General features: G+C 65.3%; 2 protein-coding genes across 7 annotated transcripts; both read left to right on the plus strand.

The window, feature by feature from the left end:
- Positions 1-1,035: 1,035 nt before the first annotated feature.
- Positions 1,036-11,059, plus strand: DMPK (DM1 protein kinase). Of its 6 annotated transcripts, none has more exons than XM_077747307.1 (16): positions 1,036-1,317; positions 3,139-3,200; positions 3,486-3,577; positions 3,769-3,852; positions 3,943-4,038; positions 4,439-4,578; positions 4,860-4,956; positions 5,252-5,458; positions 5,545-5,808; positions 6,485-6,570; positions 8,114-8,225; positions 8,876-9,039; positions 9,132-9,229; positions 9,388-9,434; positions 9,733-9,822; positions 10,160-11,059. In XM_077747307.1, exons 1-16 carry the CDS (start codon positions 1,139-1,141, stop codon positions 10,310-10,312), a joined length of 1,971 nt encoding a protein of 656 aa, XP_077603433.1. In that variant the 5' UTR covers positions 1,036-1,138; the 3' UTR covers positions 10,313-11,059. The 6 variants fall into 6 exon arrangements, with proteins under 6 accessions (XP_077603433.1, XP_077603432.1, XP_077603429.1 ...); XM_077747306.1 differs by having other exon boundaries at positions 9,737-9,822; XM_077747303.1 differs by lacking the exon at positions 3,139-3,200.
- Positions 10,717-15,347, plus strand: SIX5 (SIX homeobox 5). The gene is made up of 4 exons (XM_077747203.1): positions 10,717-10,835; positions 11,768-12,148; positions 13,117-13,922; positions 14,066-15,347. Exons 1-4 carry the CDS (start codon positions 10,717-10,719, stop codon positions 14,668-14,670), a joined length of 1,911 nt encoding a protein of 636 aa, XP_077603329.1. The 3' UTR covers positions 14,671-15,347.
- Positions 15,348-15,601: the final 254 nt, after the last annotated feature.

Genomic DNA, 15,601 nt, shown 5'->3' on the forward strand with positions numbered 1-15,601 from the left:
TCCGACCCGGTCCTCCCCCTGCTCCCTTCTAATAGCCCGGAACACTGAAGGGTGGAGGCGGGGGGGCACACAGCCGGGGGGTCCCCGCCAACCCCTAGCAGGGCCCTGGGGTGGAGAAGAACGTTGCTCTGGCTCCAAACTCTGCAGGAAACGGTGCCGCCAGGGCCCCTTCAGAAAGTGCCCAAACCCACCCAAGTCAGGTACCCGCGGGGGCCTGTCCTGATGGGTCCTCTGGGCGGCGCATGTCTAGGTGCCCAGAGCCGCTTAGAGACCGTGGCGTCCCGCCGGCAGAGCTGTCCAGCCTCCCGAGAACAACGAAAGTGCTGCCCGGCCGCTCTCCGGCGCCGCAGGGAGTGGTGTCGCCCCGCTCGGCCCTCCACCCCCCGAAATGTTTCTGTTTCTAATCCTAGCCCGGGCAGGAATGTGGCCGCGGGCCAGGGGCCAAGGAGCTATTTCGGGGGCTCATTTTTCTCCCCCAGGCTTTGGCCAGCGGGTCACCCCTGGTCCTGGCTCCTGAGGGCCTCCCTTCCCAATTCTCTCACCACCCCTTCCCCACCTCCTGCCAAAAAAAAAAGTCAGTGTAAAGCAGAGGCCCTGAGGGCTAAATTTAAACCATCCCAAAGTCTGAATCTGCGGCTGAGTCACCCGTGAAGCTGGCCTCCTACCCCCCCCTTCCCAGGCCTCACCCCTTTCTCACCCCACCCCAATTCCGGGGCTTGAGAGGGGTGTTACCCGATCATTCTGAACCCCAATTGGCCCCCTTGGGGTGGAATGGGAGGGTTCATCTTTGGCATCTGCCACACCTGTAGCTTCCTCTGGGCTCCGCCTTTTTGGGGGGTGCGTGGTGGCAGAGTTGAAATTCTCCACCCCCCATCTCACACCGAAGTGTTCTGAGGGGCCCTGGAAGGAGGGAGTTGGGGGGCCTGGCTCATGAGGGGTTAAGGCAGGGAGGCGGGAGGGGGCCGAGCCGAGGGGTGGGGAGAAGGGGAGGAGGCCTCAGCAGCAGAGAGAAGTGGCCAGAGAGGCCCAGGGGACAGCCGGGGACAGGCAGACATGCAGCCAGAGCCCCAAGGCCTGGACAGGGCCTGCCAGGGCCCGTGACGAGAGGACCCCGAGCCCCTGGCCCGGGGAGGGGGCCATGGTGCTGCCTGCCCGACATGTCAGCCGAGGTGCGGCTGAGGCGGCTCCAGCAGCTGGTGCTGGACCCCGGCTTCCTGGGGCTGGAGCCCCTGCTCGACCTTCTCCTGGGCGTCCACCAGGAGCTGGGTGCCTCCGACCTGGCCCAGGACAAGTATGTGGCCGACTTCTTGCAGTGGGGTGAGTGCCTGTCTGCGTGGACGCCCCCAGACTGGGGGACTGTGGGGGCAGGGCAGAGGCCCGAGATGGGTCTGGGCCCAGGGGCTGATGGTTGGGGGCAAGATGGACGTGGGACAGCCTCCCGCTCGGGAGCCCTGAACTTGGTCCGGGGTCCTGGGGAGACATGCCCCTACCCCTGTGCCGCCCTGGCAGGGCAGGCTGGGGTCAGCGAAGGCCAGGGCAGCCGTGACTCAGAACCAGGACTTGGGAGCCATGGGAGGCTGCGCTGGACCCAGCTTCCCGTGTGGTCCCTCCGTGCCCCCTCCCCAAAGTCCAGGCCTAAGGACATGCAGGGAGCCCTATATTTTGGGACTCCCCCCGCTGAAATGGGCCCCGTGGCCCACCGCCCTGGTTTCCCAGAGCAGGGGGCAGCTGGCAGGGGCGGGGCCGATGGGCAGGTGTTCGGCGCCAGCCTCCCCAGCTGGCCCAACAGGTGCCCAGGCCCTGGGAGGGTGCGGTGACTCAGGCGGGCCCTGGGGGAGAGCCAGCTCCGAGACAGGCGCCGCTCGCACCCCCCACCCTGGATGGAGGAGGAACAATGTAAGGTTCTTCTGGGTGCCCTCCCCCAGCGGCCCTGGTCCCTGTGGTATGCATGGGGCAGCCTTGACTCCCCTCTGGCTCCCCAGACCCTCATTCTCCTGGCTCATGACCTTTGACCTCGCGGCTCTCCTACAGAGGCCCTTCTGGCCAGGTCTTTCCCTGGAGACCGGTCCAGGTCCGGAGGGAGGATGCAGCAGCCTCAGCTGCTGGCCTTGTCTGCCCCGCCCCTCCTCCACCCCTGGTCTCGCTGACACCCTGCCACTTGGTCCCTGCACTGGCTTGTCCCTCAGCGGCCTGCTCTTGGTCCTTGCGCTCTGTGTGTCCCCCTCTCTCTGCCTTCACCCTCTTGCCCATTTCTCGTGTCCATCTCGTTCGGACCCAGGCCCTGCTCCCGTCCCTCCCATTTCACAGGAAGGTGGAGACCAGAGGCCAGGCCCCTCAGCCCCTGGAAGAACTTTCTCCCGCCTCCCACAGCCCTTAGTACCTCCGTCAGCCCTGATTTTGTAGAGCGTGAAGTGAGGCTAACAGGGTAAACTGAGCCCTGAGTTGGGGGCAGGGGTCTGGCTCTCCTGTAAGGAAGGAGCACTCCTTTTGTGGCCTGAGCAGCATCCTGTGGCCCCTCCCTGGCCAGGCGGCTCCGGCGGGGGAGGGGGCCTGGGTTCCTGCTGCCTTAAAAGGGCTCAACGTCTTGGCTCTCTCCTCCCTCCCCCGTTCTGGGCCCTGGCTGGTTCTTCCCTGCCTGCGGCCCACTCTCCCCGAACTTCGTGGGGGCCCCTCTCTCCCCACCGTAACCCACTCTGTCTCTCCTTGTTCCCCCCCTGCACACGTCCCTCTCTGTGCTGCCTCTCACAGTCCCCAGCGTCCCCTCCCTCCCTCCCTCCCTCTCCGAGTCCCAGTCTCCCCCTCCCAACCTGGCCTCTTTAACTCCTAGCTGTGGGGCCTTGGGCTGACCACTTCACCCACCTGGGCCCTGGTTCCCCACCTGTAAATGAGGGGTACCGAAGGGGCCCTCTTTCTGGAGTTGAGGGCAGAGAGAATGCAGTAGAGCCTGGGATTTCGGGGTCCACGCTGGCTTTCTCTTTCTTGTTCCTTCTCCCAGCCCCAGCCCCAAATCCAGTGTCTCCCCCAGTGTGGTATTGGATTAAACCGAATGTTCCAGCAGGTGACCAGAGACAGACTGAGAATGCTGGGGTGGGCCCGCGCCACCAGCCCGAGTGGGGGTGGGGCCTGAGAGGCCCCAAGGCCAGTCTCCTATCTTCTCCCCTCTGTCCTGCAGAGCCCGCCCTCTCCACCTGCAGCCGCGTGTCTTCTAGCCCAATGGCCCTCCTTCCCAAAAAGGAGTTCCCAGGCATCCAACCTTTTTCTGTAGGAGGGCAGTTTGGGGTCCCCCCAAACCTCACACGGTGTTTTGCTGGGAAAGCTCTTGGGAGGCTGACAGTCCTAGGAGAGGCAGAGAGAGGAAAGAACAAGGGATAGAGGAGACCAAGGGACAGAGAGAGCGGGAGACTGAGGGGCAGAGGGTGGGACTTCCTCCTGTCTCCGGTGTCAGTCCCAGTTAGCCTCGGTTCTCACCTCCCCTCGCCCCCCAGTGGAGCCCATCGCCGAGAGGCTTAAGGAGGCCCGACTGCAGAGGGATGACTTCGAGATTCTGAAGGTGATCGGACGCGGGGCGTTCAGCGAGGTGAGCGGCTGCTGCTGGTCTGCTGAGAGGGAGACGCGACTTCTCGTGCAGTGGGCGGGACCCAGGGGTTCGGGGCGGGCTCTTAGAAATTGATGAATGACTGAGTTTAGAAAAACTACACCNACCGCCCCCCGCCCCCGACCTCCCACGGCGCGCCACCTCAGCCCCGGTCGCCCGGTTTCGGCCTTCAGGTAGCGGTGGTGAAGATGAAGCAGACGGGCCAGGTGTACGCCATGAAGATTATGAATAAATGGGACATGCTGAAGAGAGGCGAGGTGGGGGCCGGGGCTGGGCGTGCGGGACGCGAGGATCACCCACCCCAGCCCCCGGCCCGGCCTGCTTCAGCGCCCGCCGGTACCCCGCAGGTGTCGTGCTTCCGCGAGGAGAGGGACGTGTTGGTGAACGGGGACCGGCGCTGGATCACGGAGCTGCACTTCGCCTTCCAGGACGAAAACTACCTGGTGAGCCCCAGGCCGGGGCTACTCGAGAGATGGAGCCGGACCCTGAGGCTGTCAGTTAACGAAACGGGGGTCAGGGAGAGGAAGTTGGGGAGCTGCCTCTGGGTGTGGTAGGAACTGGCCTGCCTTTCCCGGGATAGATGTCACTTACCGCTCTTTTCCCGGGCTGATTCTAGTGGACTCTGCAAAGATGCCACCGTCGGCGGTGGGGGTGGGGCGGGGATCTCTTACCCGGACTGGGATAGCTCTCTACAGTCTATGTGGGGGCCACTGGGTACGGGGTATCTNGGCTGCGGGGTCTCTCCCCAGGGATGGGGCATCTGTGGGAGTCGTTGTCCCGGGCCATCGGTGATCGGTGCCAAGGGGTGCTACTGACGCCCCCCCATGACACGCCCCCTGCTAGTACCTGGTCATGGAGTACTACGTGGGCGGGGACCTGCTAACTCTGCTGAGCAAGTTTGGGGAGCGGATCCCAGCCGAAATGGCGCGTTTCTACCTGGCCGAGATTGTCATGGCCATAGACTCAGTGCACCGNAAATTGCACCCGGGCACGGGGCACGGTACAGCTAAGGTGGGAGCCTAGAGGGGGCAGGCCCTGCAGAGGGACCTCCTTGGTTGAGGCCACTGGGGACAGGGCCAGAGGAGTGGAGTTCAGGGGCGGAAGCCGACTAAATGGGTTCTGAGTGGGTGGGGAATGGAGGGGCCGCAGCTGGAGAGAGCATGGTTCCTAGGAGGGTGAGACCCGAGGCCGCGCTGCCTGCAGGGGTGGAACTGCTGAGATAGATGGAGGGAGGCTCAAATCCACCCCCATCCTTCCGTTTGCTCAGGGACATCAAACCCGACAACATCCTGCTGGACCGCTGTGGCCACATCCGCTTGGCCGACTTCGGGTCCTGCCTCAAGTTGAGGGCAGATGGAACGGTGCGTGGTGCGCCGCTTCGGGCACTCCGGCCGCCAGTGGGGAGTGGGGTGAGGTGGAGGGGGGGTACCAGAAGCGCTGAGTGTGGGGGCGGGGCCGAGGCGCACAGGCTGAGGTGGGGGCCCGATCTGGAGGGGTTAGCAGGAGGGGACCGGCGCCTAAGTGTGTGAAGCGGCGGCGCCCGGTTTGAACAGAGGAGGGGAAGGGCTAAAGCACTCGGGGCGTGGTTAGAAGGAGGGGAGGAGCCAGAGTTGGGCGGGGCGGGGCCGAGCCCAGCTCTGGACTTTTTCGGCTCAGGTGCGGTCGCTGGTGGCTGTGGGCACCCCGGACTACTTGTCTCCCGAGATCCTGCAGGCTGTGGGCGGCGGGCCAGGGCTGGGCAGCTATGGGCCCGAGTGTGACTGGTGGGCGCTGGGAGTGTTCGCCTATGAAATGTTCTACGGCCAGACGCCCTTCTACGCCGACTCCACGGCTGAGACGTACGGCAAGATCGTGCATTACAAGGTGAGCACGGCCAGAGGAACCCCTGACCTCCCTTGGCACGTGGTGCCAGGCTAACATCCCCTGCCCTCCCCCTCTCCCTTGTGCAGGAGCACCTGTCTCTACCGCTTGCCGACGCAGGGGTCCCCGAGGAGGCCCGCGACCTCATCCAGCGGCTGCTGTGTCCCCCTGAGACGCGGCTGGGCCGGGATGGAGCAGGTGATTTCCAGAATCATCCTTTTTTCTTTGGCCTTGACTGGGACAGTCTCCGAGACAGCGTGCCCCCATTTACACCGGATTTCGAGGGTGCCACTGACACGTGCAACTTCGATGTGGTGGAAGACGGGCTCACTGCCATGGTGAGCGGGGGCGGGGTAGGTACCTGCGACCCCTGCTGGGCAGAGGGTATCCCCTTCCGCCATCCCTCATCCACAGAGTTGCGGTTAGAATAGTACCCTTCTTCTGGGGTTCTGGAATCATTCCTCCCCCAGAGCACCTGCTCCGTGCCCGCCCGTGCTGGGGACCCAGCGGTGACCTGGATTCACAGTCCAGTGGGGAATGTAGATTTGTCCCCAGACAATGATGCCCCAGAGAGAGGGTTCAGGGGTGAGATGTGGGGGGGAGCTCCTGACCCAGCATGGAAAGTCTTGGAGGGCTTCCTGGGGGAGGGGCCATCTGAGCTGAGACCTGGAAGGATAAGAAGTGAGGCAGGGAAGCACCATAGAGGATTCTCTCCTAGGCCATCTGTCCCTCAGCTGTTGTACAAGCCATCCCCGTGCTGGGCATGGCTGGGGACGCACAAGGACCACGCCACCCCAGCCCTGGTCCCCGTCCTCACCCACGTGTGGCCCAGAGAAGTATACAATTCCACTGTGGAGAGTGCCCTGAGGGAAGCAGCCGGATACTACGAAAGAAAAGGAGGGGCGGATGTTAGAGAAGGCCCAAAGCTGGGGTGGCCTGGGGAGCCGGCATTTAGGCCGAGACTGGGAAGGGGTGAGGGACCAGCCCTGAGGGGCACAGGCCACCCACATCTGGGTTCCTCTGGCACAGGAGACGCTGTCGGACATGCGGGAAGGCATGCCCCTGGGGGTCCACCTGCCATTTGTGGGCTACTCGTACTCCTGCATGGCCCTCAGGTAAGCGCCGCCCAGGGGCTCCCATAGAGTTGCGGGATCAGGGTTAGAACATACCGTCAGGGACCAAGGGCTGTTAGGAGTCCGGAGTTGTAGGGCCTCCGAATGTCAGGCCGTGAGCACTGTGGAATTTTAGATTCCGTTGTAAAACCTCAGAGCCACAGACTCGGCCTTCCAGAATCTTCCCACCCTGCACTTCTAGAGTTCTAGTACAGCCAGGAGACCTCTGGATCTTAGAAAATAAGAAGCACAGAATTTGTAAAGCAGTCTGGAGTATGAACTTGTCGAATCGCTCATATAACCATAAAGCGATTTATTTATTTGTTTATTTAAAGTAGGCTCCACACTCTGTGTGGGGCTTGAACTCCTGACCTCTGAGATTGAGCGTCAGATGCTCTACCGACTGAGCCAGCCAGGTGCCCCTCACCACAGAGCCTTTTACAAACTTAATTATACATTGCTTGTCACTAGAGCGTTAGAAAACACAGGCCAGGGAAGGGCAGCCCCCACTACCGGTGACACCCCCTGGCACACACACTGGACAACTGAGAGCATGCTGGGTTCTCATCTATTCTTTTACTGAACAATGTCTCCAAAGTGCCCTTTCTTGCCCTGAATGAAGGACAACATGAGCCACTGTGCGGTGCTCTCCTTTCTGGGCAGGCCAGGACTCAGTTACCCCGGCTGCTCTGTTATAACCCAGGCTGGATGGACACCCGCAGCGTGGTCGCGAGGTGTGCCCAGAATCATGGGGCCCTTGAGGCCTGTTTCCAGAGAGGCAATGGGGGAGGGGGAGGGGACATCCACTTTTATTGCAATTTCCTGTTCCCGGGGAGGGTGGCTCCCCCTCCCAGCAGCTGGGGACAGCAGGGGGTGGGGTGCAGATAACCAGTCAGTCCTGGGAGGGGCGCCTGGGTGGCTCAGTCGGTTGAGCGGCCAACTTCGGCTCAGGTCATGATCTCAAGGTTTGTGGGTTTGAGCCCTGCAACGGGCTGTGTGCTGACGGCTTGCTCAGAGCCTGGAGCCTGCTTCAGATTGTGTCTCCCTCTCTCTCTGACCCTCCCCTGCTCACACTGTCTCTCTCTCTCAGAAATAAATTTAAAAAAATGAAAAAAAAATTTAGAATCAGTCCTGGGATCCCACACCGTCTTAAGATTGCATCTTTGGACCTGGGTGGGGTCCCCCTCACTGTCCTGACGTCCTAAGGAGGGGGGTCTGCAAAGGTCACGTGGACAGGGTGATGAGTGACCCCGGGACATGGGTGTCTGGACCCCCAGGTTCCCACAGAAGCTGCAGAGAGGCCAGCTCCCAGGGGGCTGAGGCCATGTGAAGGGCAGGCCTTTGCTAACGAGAAGGGGACCTGTCACATCAACCTGTCCCTCACACACACACACACACACACACACACACACACACACGAGGGGCTCTTCAGGGTCTGGCTCTCCCATGCCCACAGAAGTGGGAGTCCTGGCTCTAAACCCAGGGGAATGGGCGACCCCTTGAGGGGGGCCGGCTCTCCCTCCCCTTGCCCTCTCCCTCCCCCCAGGGACGAGGAGGTCCCAGGCCCCATGGCCATGGAACTGGAGGCGGAGCCATTGCCTGAGCCACCTGTGTCGGCCCCCAGCCCAGAGCCCACGGTGCCCCCCGTGGAGGAAACAGTGAGTCTGTGGGAGAGAGGTCAGTCAGGGAGAATCCGAGAGAAAGGCGAGGACTTCCGGGGGCTGGCGCGCTGTGGGCCCGAAGCCCTCTGGGGCTGGCTTGGTAGAAAGACAGCATACAAAGTAGAGAGAAGTTACTTCCATCAGATACGATCCCGAGAAAAAATAAAGGTCATGTGTGTGGGGGAGGAGGGGGGCGGCCCTAGGTCAGCAGACAGAATCTCCAGGCAAAGGTTTATTCTTGAACCTGAAAGAAGGGTACTTAGGCTGAAATGCTCCCGGAAGAGGGGGCTGGAGAGGGAGGGGAGGGGAGGGGAGACAACGACAAACCAAACAGGGAGACAAACCAAACAGGCCTTCCCGAGGACACTACCAGGGACTGGAGAGGAGGGGAGGGCCATGGTCAAGTTGGGTAAGAGTTTTAGGAATAGCCCTTTGGCTCCTGTGTGGAAGGTGGGTGGGAAGGGCCCAGAGCAGAGGCCGGAGACCAAGGCTGGGGTCAGTCGGGGAAGGAGGAGGCTTGGGTCACTGCAGGAGCTGTGGGGATTCCGGAAAGATCGAGAGGCCAAGGGAAGATCCCCGCCTAGAGCCTGTGCCCGAGTCTTGGGCGCTGCAGGAGCGCGCGGCCCTAAACGCGGTCCCGCTCGCAGGCCGAGGCGGCAGCTCCGGAGGCCGTTCCGGCGGCGGCGGCGGCGGCGGCGGCCCAGGTGACGCTGCGGGAGCTCCAGGAGGCCCTGGAGGAGGAGGTGCTCACACGGCAGAGCCTGAGCCGGGAGCTGGAGGCCATCCGCACGGCCAACCAGAACTTTGCCAGGTCGGGGTCGCGGGTCCCCGGGGCCGGTCGCTACCGTCGGCAGCCCGTCTCGCCCAGGCCGGGAAGGACTCACGGCCTTTCCCTCCCCGCAGTCAGCTCCATGAGGCCGAGGCCCGGAACCGAGACCTGGAGGCGCACGTCCGGCAGCTGCAGGAGCGGATGGAGCTGCTGCAGGCCGGGGGAGACGCAGGCGAGTCCCCCCCGTCCGTCCCCTTTCTCGAGGGCGACGGGGGGAGGTGGGCCCGCGGCGTGTGCGGACACCTTGGGGGAGGGCGAGGGGCCCAGGCTGGGGCACGCCGCGCCACCGCCCTCCTCCACACGCCCTACGCCTCTCTCTTCTCCTTCCAGCTGTCACGGGGGTCCCCAGTCCCCGGGCCACGGATCCACCTTCCCATGTAAGACCCCTCTTTTTCCCTTGTATCAAGCCTGCTGGCCCCTCTGCAACCTCAGCCCCGTCTCCCCGTCCGGATTTAGGGGGTCATCCTATCTCTTTGGGCTTCCAGACGGCAGATACCCTCCATTCAGCCCCCCTCCTCCCCGGTCTACTAGATAGCCGTCGGTCCAGGCCTCAAACCAGATCCCATCTAGGATCTCCCTAGATTCCCTCCGCGACTCCGTTCGCTGTCTCTCGCTCCCTGCCGAGGGCGGCCGGGCCGGGCTGGGCTCTGCTCGGNCTGTCCCTTCTCTCTCCAGCTAGATGGCCCCCCGGCCGTGGCTCTGGGCCAATGCCCGCTGGTGGGGCCAGGCCCCATGCACCGCCGCCACCTGCTGCTCCCTGCCAGGGTACGTCCGGCTGCTCACGCCCGCCCGCCCGCCGCCGCGCCCCCTCCTCGCACCACGCACCCCAAGCCTCCTCCGCTTCGCTGCGCCTCTGTCGGGCGGGGCCGCCGCGGGGAAGGGAGGACGCGCGGGCGGCCAATCCGCTCAGGCCGCTAGGAAGCAGCCAGTGGCGAGTTCGGACAAGACTTGAAGCTTGCCCGCGGGCCAACCGCAGCTGCCCGCGGGGCCGGGCGGGACGAGAGAGGACTGTGGGCCCACCTATGGGCGTGTGCGCGGCGAGTCCCAGGAACCAATCGGAGGGTCGTGCCGCCGGGACCTGATCACGCCCCCTTGTCCGCAGGTCCCTAAGCCTGACCTATCGGAGGCGCGTTCCCTGCTCCTGTTCGCCGTTGCTCTGGCTGCTGCCGCCGCCTTGGGCTGCACTGGGTTGGTGGCCTGCGCCGACCATCTCGCCCCGGCCTGGCGCCACCCGGGAGCCGCCTTCGCCCCCTGAACCCTAGAACCCCAAGCTGGAGGGTTGGGTGACCTGGGCACGGCCCAGAAGCCACTCCTATCGCCTCCCCGCTCACACCGCTCCGGGCGTGGGTCTCCGCCCCAGCTCCAGCCCTAGGATCCGGGCCCGCCCCCCTGGCGGCCGGGGAGGGAGGAGCGGGGGGGGCTCCAGGGAGGCTCGCCAGCGGGAATGCCGCAGTTGCTGCTGGGGAGGGTCGCAGACCACTTCCTTCCTCCGGCCTGGCTGAGGCCCCGCCGTGGATGCGCAAACTGCGGTCCAGGGGAGGCAGCAGGGCCAGGGCTGGGCCGTCAGTTTTTCACCCTCCACGCGCCGTCCCCCCTCCCCCTGCCCCCATCGGCTCGCAGACCACAAATCCTGGTGCATGAGGCCTTACTATCCCGGGAATGTTCTCTTCCCGCGGCGAACGTCTAGCGCGAGCCCCGCCCGCCTTCTCGGGAACCCCTTGCTTTGGCCAAAAAGCGAAAAAGCCCCGCTTTTTCGCGGACTCCCGCGCCCTCCTCACGTACGTAGCTCTCGGAGCCACCGCAGGCTCCGCCCGCCTCGGCAGTTTGGGTATTTATTGACCTGTCCTCCCGCCCGCCAAGCTCCAGGACCCCAGCACCCTAATCCACGTTTGGGATGCACTGAGACCCCGACATTCCTCAGTATTTATTGTCTCTCCACACCTAGGACCCCACCCCCGATCCTCGCGAATAAAAGGCCCTCCTGTCTGCCCAAAGCTCCGAACTCCGCGGCGTCCGCTTTCTTTGCGCTGCGGGAACGAGGCTGCTCAGCGGGCCAATCGCAAGGCGAGCGGAGGCGCCCAATGGCCTGGCAGGAAGCTGGAGGGACGCAAAGCAGACGAATCCGGGCTGGGGGTGGGGGTGGGGGCGCTGAGAGGCATGGCTGCGGCATCCGGCCAATAGGAGGCGGCTAGCGAGCCGCCCGGAGGCACCGCCCCTCGTCCAGCTGTGGCCCAGCTGTGCCACCCGCCAGCCGGGAAGAAGGGGGCTGGGTCGGCTGCGCGCGCGCGCGCGCGGCCCTCCTCCTACCACTGCGCTTGCGCGGGCCACGCGCCTCGGTTCCAGCGACTCGCTCAAGAAAAGTTGCCGCAAACTTTCTAACGCGATTCCCCCGCCCCTTCTCCCTGCCAGACCCGCCCCCCTGCGGAGCCGGGAATTCCGAGGGGCGGAGCGCGGGCCGAGATGGGGCATTGGGGGGGCCTTCAGAGGACTCTGGAGACGGAGGCGTGCAGGAGCTTAGTCTCGGGGCGGAGGTGGCTTCGCGCCCTTAGCCCTCCCGGACGGCCCGTTACCTTCTCCGTTGTCCCGATGGGGAAACTGAGGCCCTGAGCCTGAGGCACACGCGGGGGGGAGGAAAAAGCGCGGCCTGAGGCGGAGGGAAAACAAAAGGAGAATCACGGACAGACGGGGAGGGGGGCGGGCACACACACAGACACTGGGACAGAGACCCTAGTGGAGAGCTGGTTCTGGCATNCGCCCACCACGCCTTTCTGCAGGACCTCTACCTGCGCGCGCGCTACCACGAGGCCGAGCGAGCCCGCGGCCGCGCGCTGGGCGCAGTGGACAAGTACCGTCTGCGCAAGAAGTTCCCGCTGCCCAAGACCATATGGGACGGCGAGGAGACCGTCTACTGCTTCAAGGAGCGCTCCCGCGCCGCGCTTAAGGCCTGCTATCGCGGCAACCGCTACCCTACGCCGGACGAGAAGCGCCGCCTGGCCACGCTCACCGGCCTCTCGCTCACGCAGGTCAGCAACTGGTTCAAGAACCGGCGACAGCGCGATCGGACCGGGGGCGGCGGCGCGCCCTGCAAGAGGTGAGGGGACCCGGGCGGCGCAAGTCCCGCTTTCCCCGGGGACGTGCTTACCCACCAACCCACTCTCCCCCGTGCCCGCGCCCAGCTCCGGGGGACACCTCCCGCACACACCTTCAGGCGCTCCCCCGCCCCACCCCTCCCCCCAGCGCGGGGAATACGTCTGGACAGAACTGGCACACGCCCGGGGCCCTCTCCCCGACCTCACTGCTCCTGTCGTGCAGGCTGGGAGACCTCTTCCCTCGGCTCCATTCAGAGCTCCATCCCGAGTCCCATCCATGTTCGTGGCCAGGGGAGGCAGTGAGAAGATGGGGGGGGGAGGCTGCGGAGAGGGGGAGGGGCCTGTGTCCACCCATCCCGCGTGGGGGCATCTTTCACGCCCGCGGGCTGCCGGGCCTTTCCCTGACCGAGGCTCTTCCTCGCCCCCCCCCCCCCCTGTGTGCCCAAACAGCGTGGTCCGTCGTCTGTCTTTGTTGTGAAACGTGAACCTTCCCCAGCTCCGGTTTCCCTGTAACCCAAGCCCTTCCCCTCCCACCCTGCGCGCCGGCCTCTCTCCCTTCTCTGACGCCCGGGGGTAGGGGGGGAGGCACCGGGAACTGAGCGGGCAGCCGCAGATCCACTCTCCGAAGTCGCTGGGCTGCTCGCAGCCTGACCCGGGGGGACTTCGGGCGGCCCAGTGCTCAGCCTCTGGGGCCCCCAGGCCAACGGGCTGGGAGAGGAGGGCCTCCCCCCTCCGAGGCGGCCAGCTTCAGTTTTTATGAAGACGTATCAGTGCTGGACTTGCAAACGCTCTGTCTCAGGGGGGCCGGGGTGGTCTGAGAGAGGAGGTTTTATAACCTCCTGAACTTGGCCACAGAAGTTTGGGCTGCGGAAAGGTGGGGAGGCAGGGGCGGGCCTGGGCTCCCGCAGGGCTGCTTGCTGGGGAAGCTCAGGCATCCAGGACCTCAACTCACGATCCTTTCTCTGGCCAGCGAGTCTGACGGGAACCCCACGACCGAGGACGAGTCCAGCCGCAGTCCCGAGGACCTGGACAGGGGCGTGGCTCCAGTGGCTCCCGAGGCCCCCGCCCAGGGCTCCATATTCCTGGCGGGGGCCGCCCCTCCCGCCCCGTGCCCGGCCTCCTCCTCCATCCTGGTGAACGGGAGCTTCCTGGCCGCAGGCAGCTCCCCAGCTGTGCTCCTCAATGGGAGCCCCGTCATCATCAACAGCCTGGCCCTCGGGGAGGCCTCCAGCCTGGGCCCCCTGCTGCTCACCGGGGGCAGTGGCGCCCCTCCACCACAGCAGCCCGGTCCCCAGGGGGCCAGCGAGGGCAAGACCTCCCTGGTCCTGGACCCTCAGACCGGGGAGGTCCGCCTAGAGGAGGCCCAGCCGGAGGCCCCGGAGACCAAAGAGGCCCAGGGCGCTGCTTCCGTGCCGGCTGGAGAGGAGGCTCCGGGGCCTCTGCCCCAAGTGGTGCCCAGACCCCCGCCGGCCGCCACCTTTCCTCTGCCCGCGGGACCAGTGCCTTCTGTAGCTGCTCCCCAAGTGGTGCCACTTTCTCCACCCCCTGGGTACCCCGCAGGCCTGGGCCCCACCTCCCCACTGTTGAACTTGCCCCAGGTGGTGCCCACCTCACAGGTGGTGACCCTGCCCCAGGCTGTGGGTCCGCTGCAACTGTTAGCAGCCGGGCCGGGCAGCCCCGTGAAGGTGGCGGCCACCGCGGGCCCTGCCAACGTGCACCTGATAAACTCCGGCGTGGGCGTCACCGCCCTGCAGCTGCCCTCGGCCGCCGCCCCAGGTACCTCCTGCCTGGCTGGGGCCTGAGCGACGGCTGGCCGGCCGGGGGTGCTGTCGGGGGGGCTTCTGGGAGGTCGGGCAGCCTGTTCCTGGCGGCGTGTCCCACAGCCCTGCCGACGCCTGGCCCCCCTCTCGTCCCCACAGGAAACTTTCTCCTGGCCAACCCCGTGTCTGGCAGCCCCATCGTGACAGGCGTGGCCGTGCAACAGGGCAAGATCATCCTCACCGCCACCTTCCCCACGAGCATGCTGGTCTCCCAGGTCCTGCCGCCTGCCCCCAGCCTGGCCCTGCCCCTCAAGCCCGACGCGGCCATTTCGGTGCCGGAGGGCGCCCTCCCGGTGGCCTCCAGCCCTGCCCTCCCGGAGGTCCACGCCCTCGGCGCCCTCTCTGTGCCACAGCCGCCCCCCGCCCCCGCCGCCGCCGCCAGCCTGCCCTTCCCCGCGGACTCCTCCGGCCTCCTGCCCGGCTTCCCGGCGCCGCCGCCCGAAGGGCTCATGCTGTCGCCTGCAGCCATGCCCATCTGGCCGGCAGGCCTGGAACTGAGCGCGGGCACAGAAGGGCTGCTAGAAGCGGAGAAGGGGCTGGGGACACAGGCCCCCCCTGCCGTGCTGAGGCTGCCGGAGCCTGACCCCGAGGGGCTGCTCCTGGGGTCCGCGGCGGGGGGCGAAGTGGAAGAGGGGCTGGAAGCCGAGACCAAGGTTCTGACGCAGCTCCAGTCGGTGCCTGTGGAAGACCCGCTGGAGCTGTGACCCGGCTGGGCCTCCTCGCCTCTCCTGACAATGGTGCTCAAGGCCCAGGACGGCCCCAGCCGAGGGGACCACTCAGACACCGCCGCTGGGAGCTGAAGATCCCACACACTACGTATCCCCGGGCCCCCTCCCCTCCCCCAGCCCCGGAGGTGCCAGGGGCTCCCCGCTGCCCGCGCCTGCCCAGGGACACCGTCGTCCTCTGGACCGGAGGCCTTCTCTGTTACAGACGTCTCCTTGCTCTGTGCCCCCCATGTATGGGGAGATTTGGGGGTCTTGGCTCAGGGGCTGTGCCCCCCTCACCCTGGTACTAGCTGTGAGCTGAAGGCCCTGCCACGAGGCTGGATTTCCAGCCCCCTTGAGCCCTCTCCCTATCTCTCCCTAAGACACTATTAATAGCTCACTGACACCCAGCGTCCCCGAGCCACTTGGATGGGGGAGGACAGGCAGCCCCTCCCAGCTGGGCCCTTCCTGCTGAACAGGGAGGCAGGTGCGGGGAGGCCTGGGCGAGGCTCCTCCCGGACTAGAGGCCGCCCGGTCACGTCCAGCCCCAGACCAAAGATACCCTCACCCCTGGGGCGACCCTGACCCCCGTGTCTAGTTTGTATCATAAATCTTTATTTTTCTAGGACATGTTATGCCTCCGTTTCAATTAAAATAAAGTTAACAGACAACTAGAACCTCCGGGGGTGTGGGTGCCCTCCTGAATTACTTGCTCGAAGGAAAAGCTGAACCCTAGAAAGCCCCACCTGAGCTGCTGGCTGTCCCACTGCCGCTTCCTGGTGGGGACAGGGGATCGGAGGTCAGCTCCGCGGCGCTGTTTGGGAAGGTGTGGGCAGGGTGGTTTCTCAAACCGCAGGCCCCGGGGGCCTCCAGATCCTGCAGAAGGAGCACCCATCCCCCCCAGGGTTGAGGAAGCCGGGTGTGTGTGTGT

Source organism: Crocuta crocuta, unplaced genomic scaffold (assembly GCF_008692635.1).
Source record: "Crocuta crocuta isolate KB4526 unplaced genomic scaffold, BGI_CrCroc_1.0 scaffold334, whole genome shotgun sequence".
Classification (NCBI taxonomy): Eukaryota; Metazoa; Chordata; class Mammalia; order Carnivora; family Hyaenidae; genus Crocuta; species Crocuta crocuta.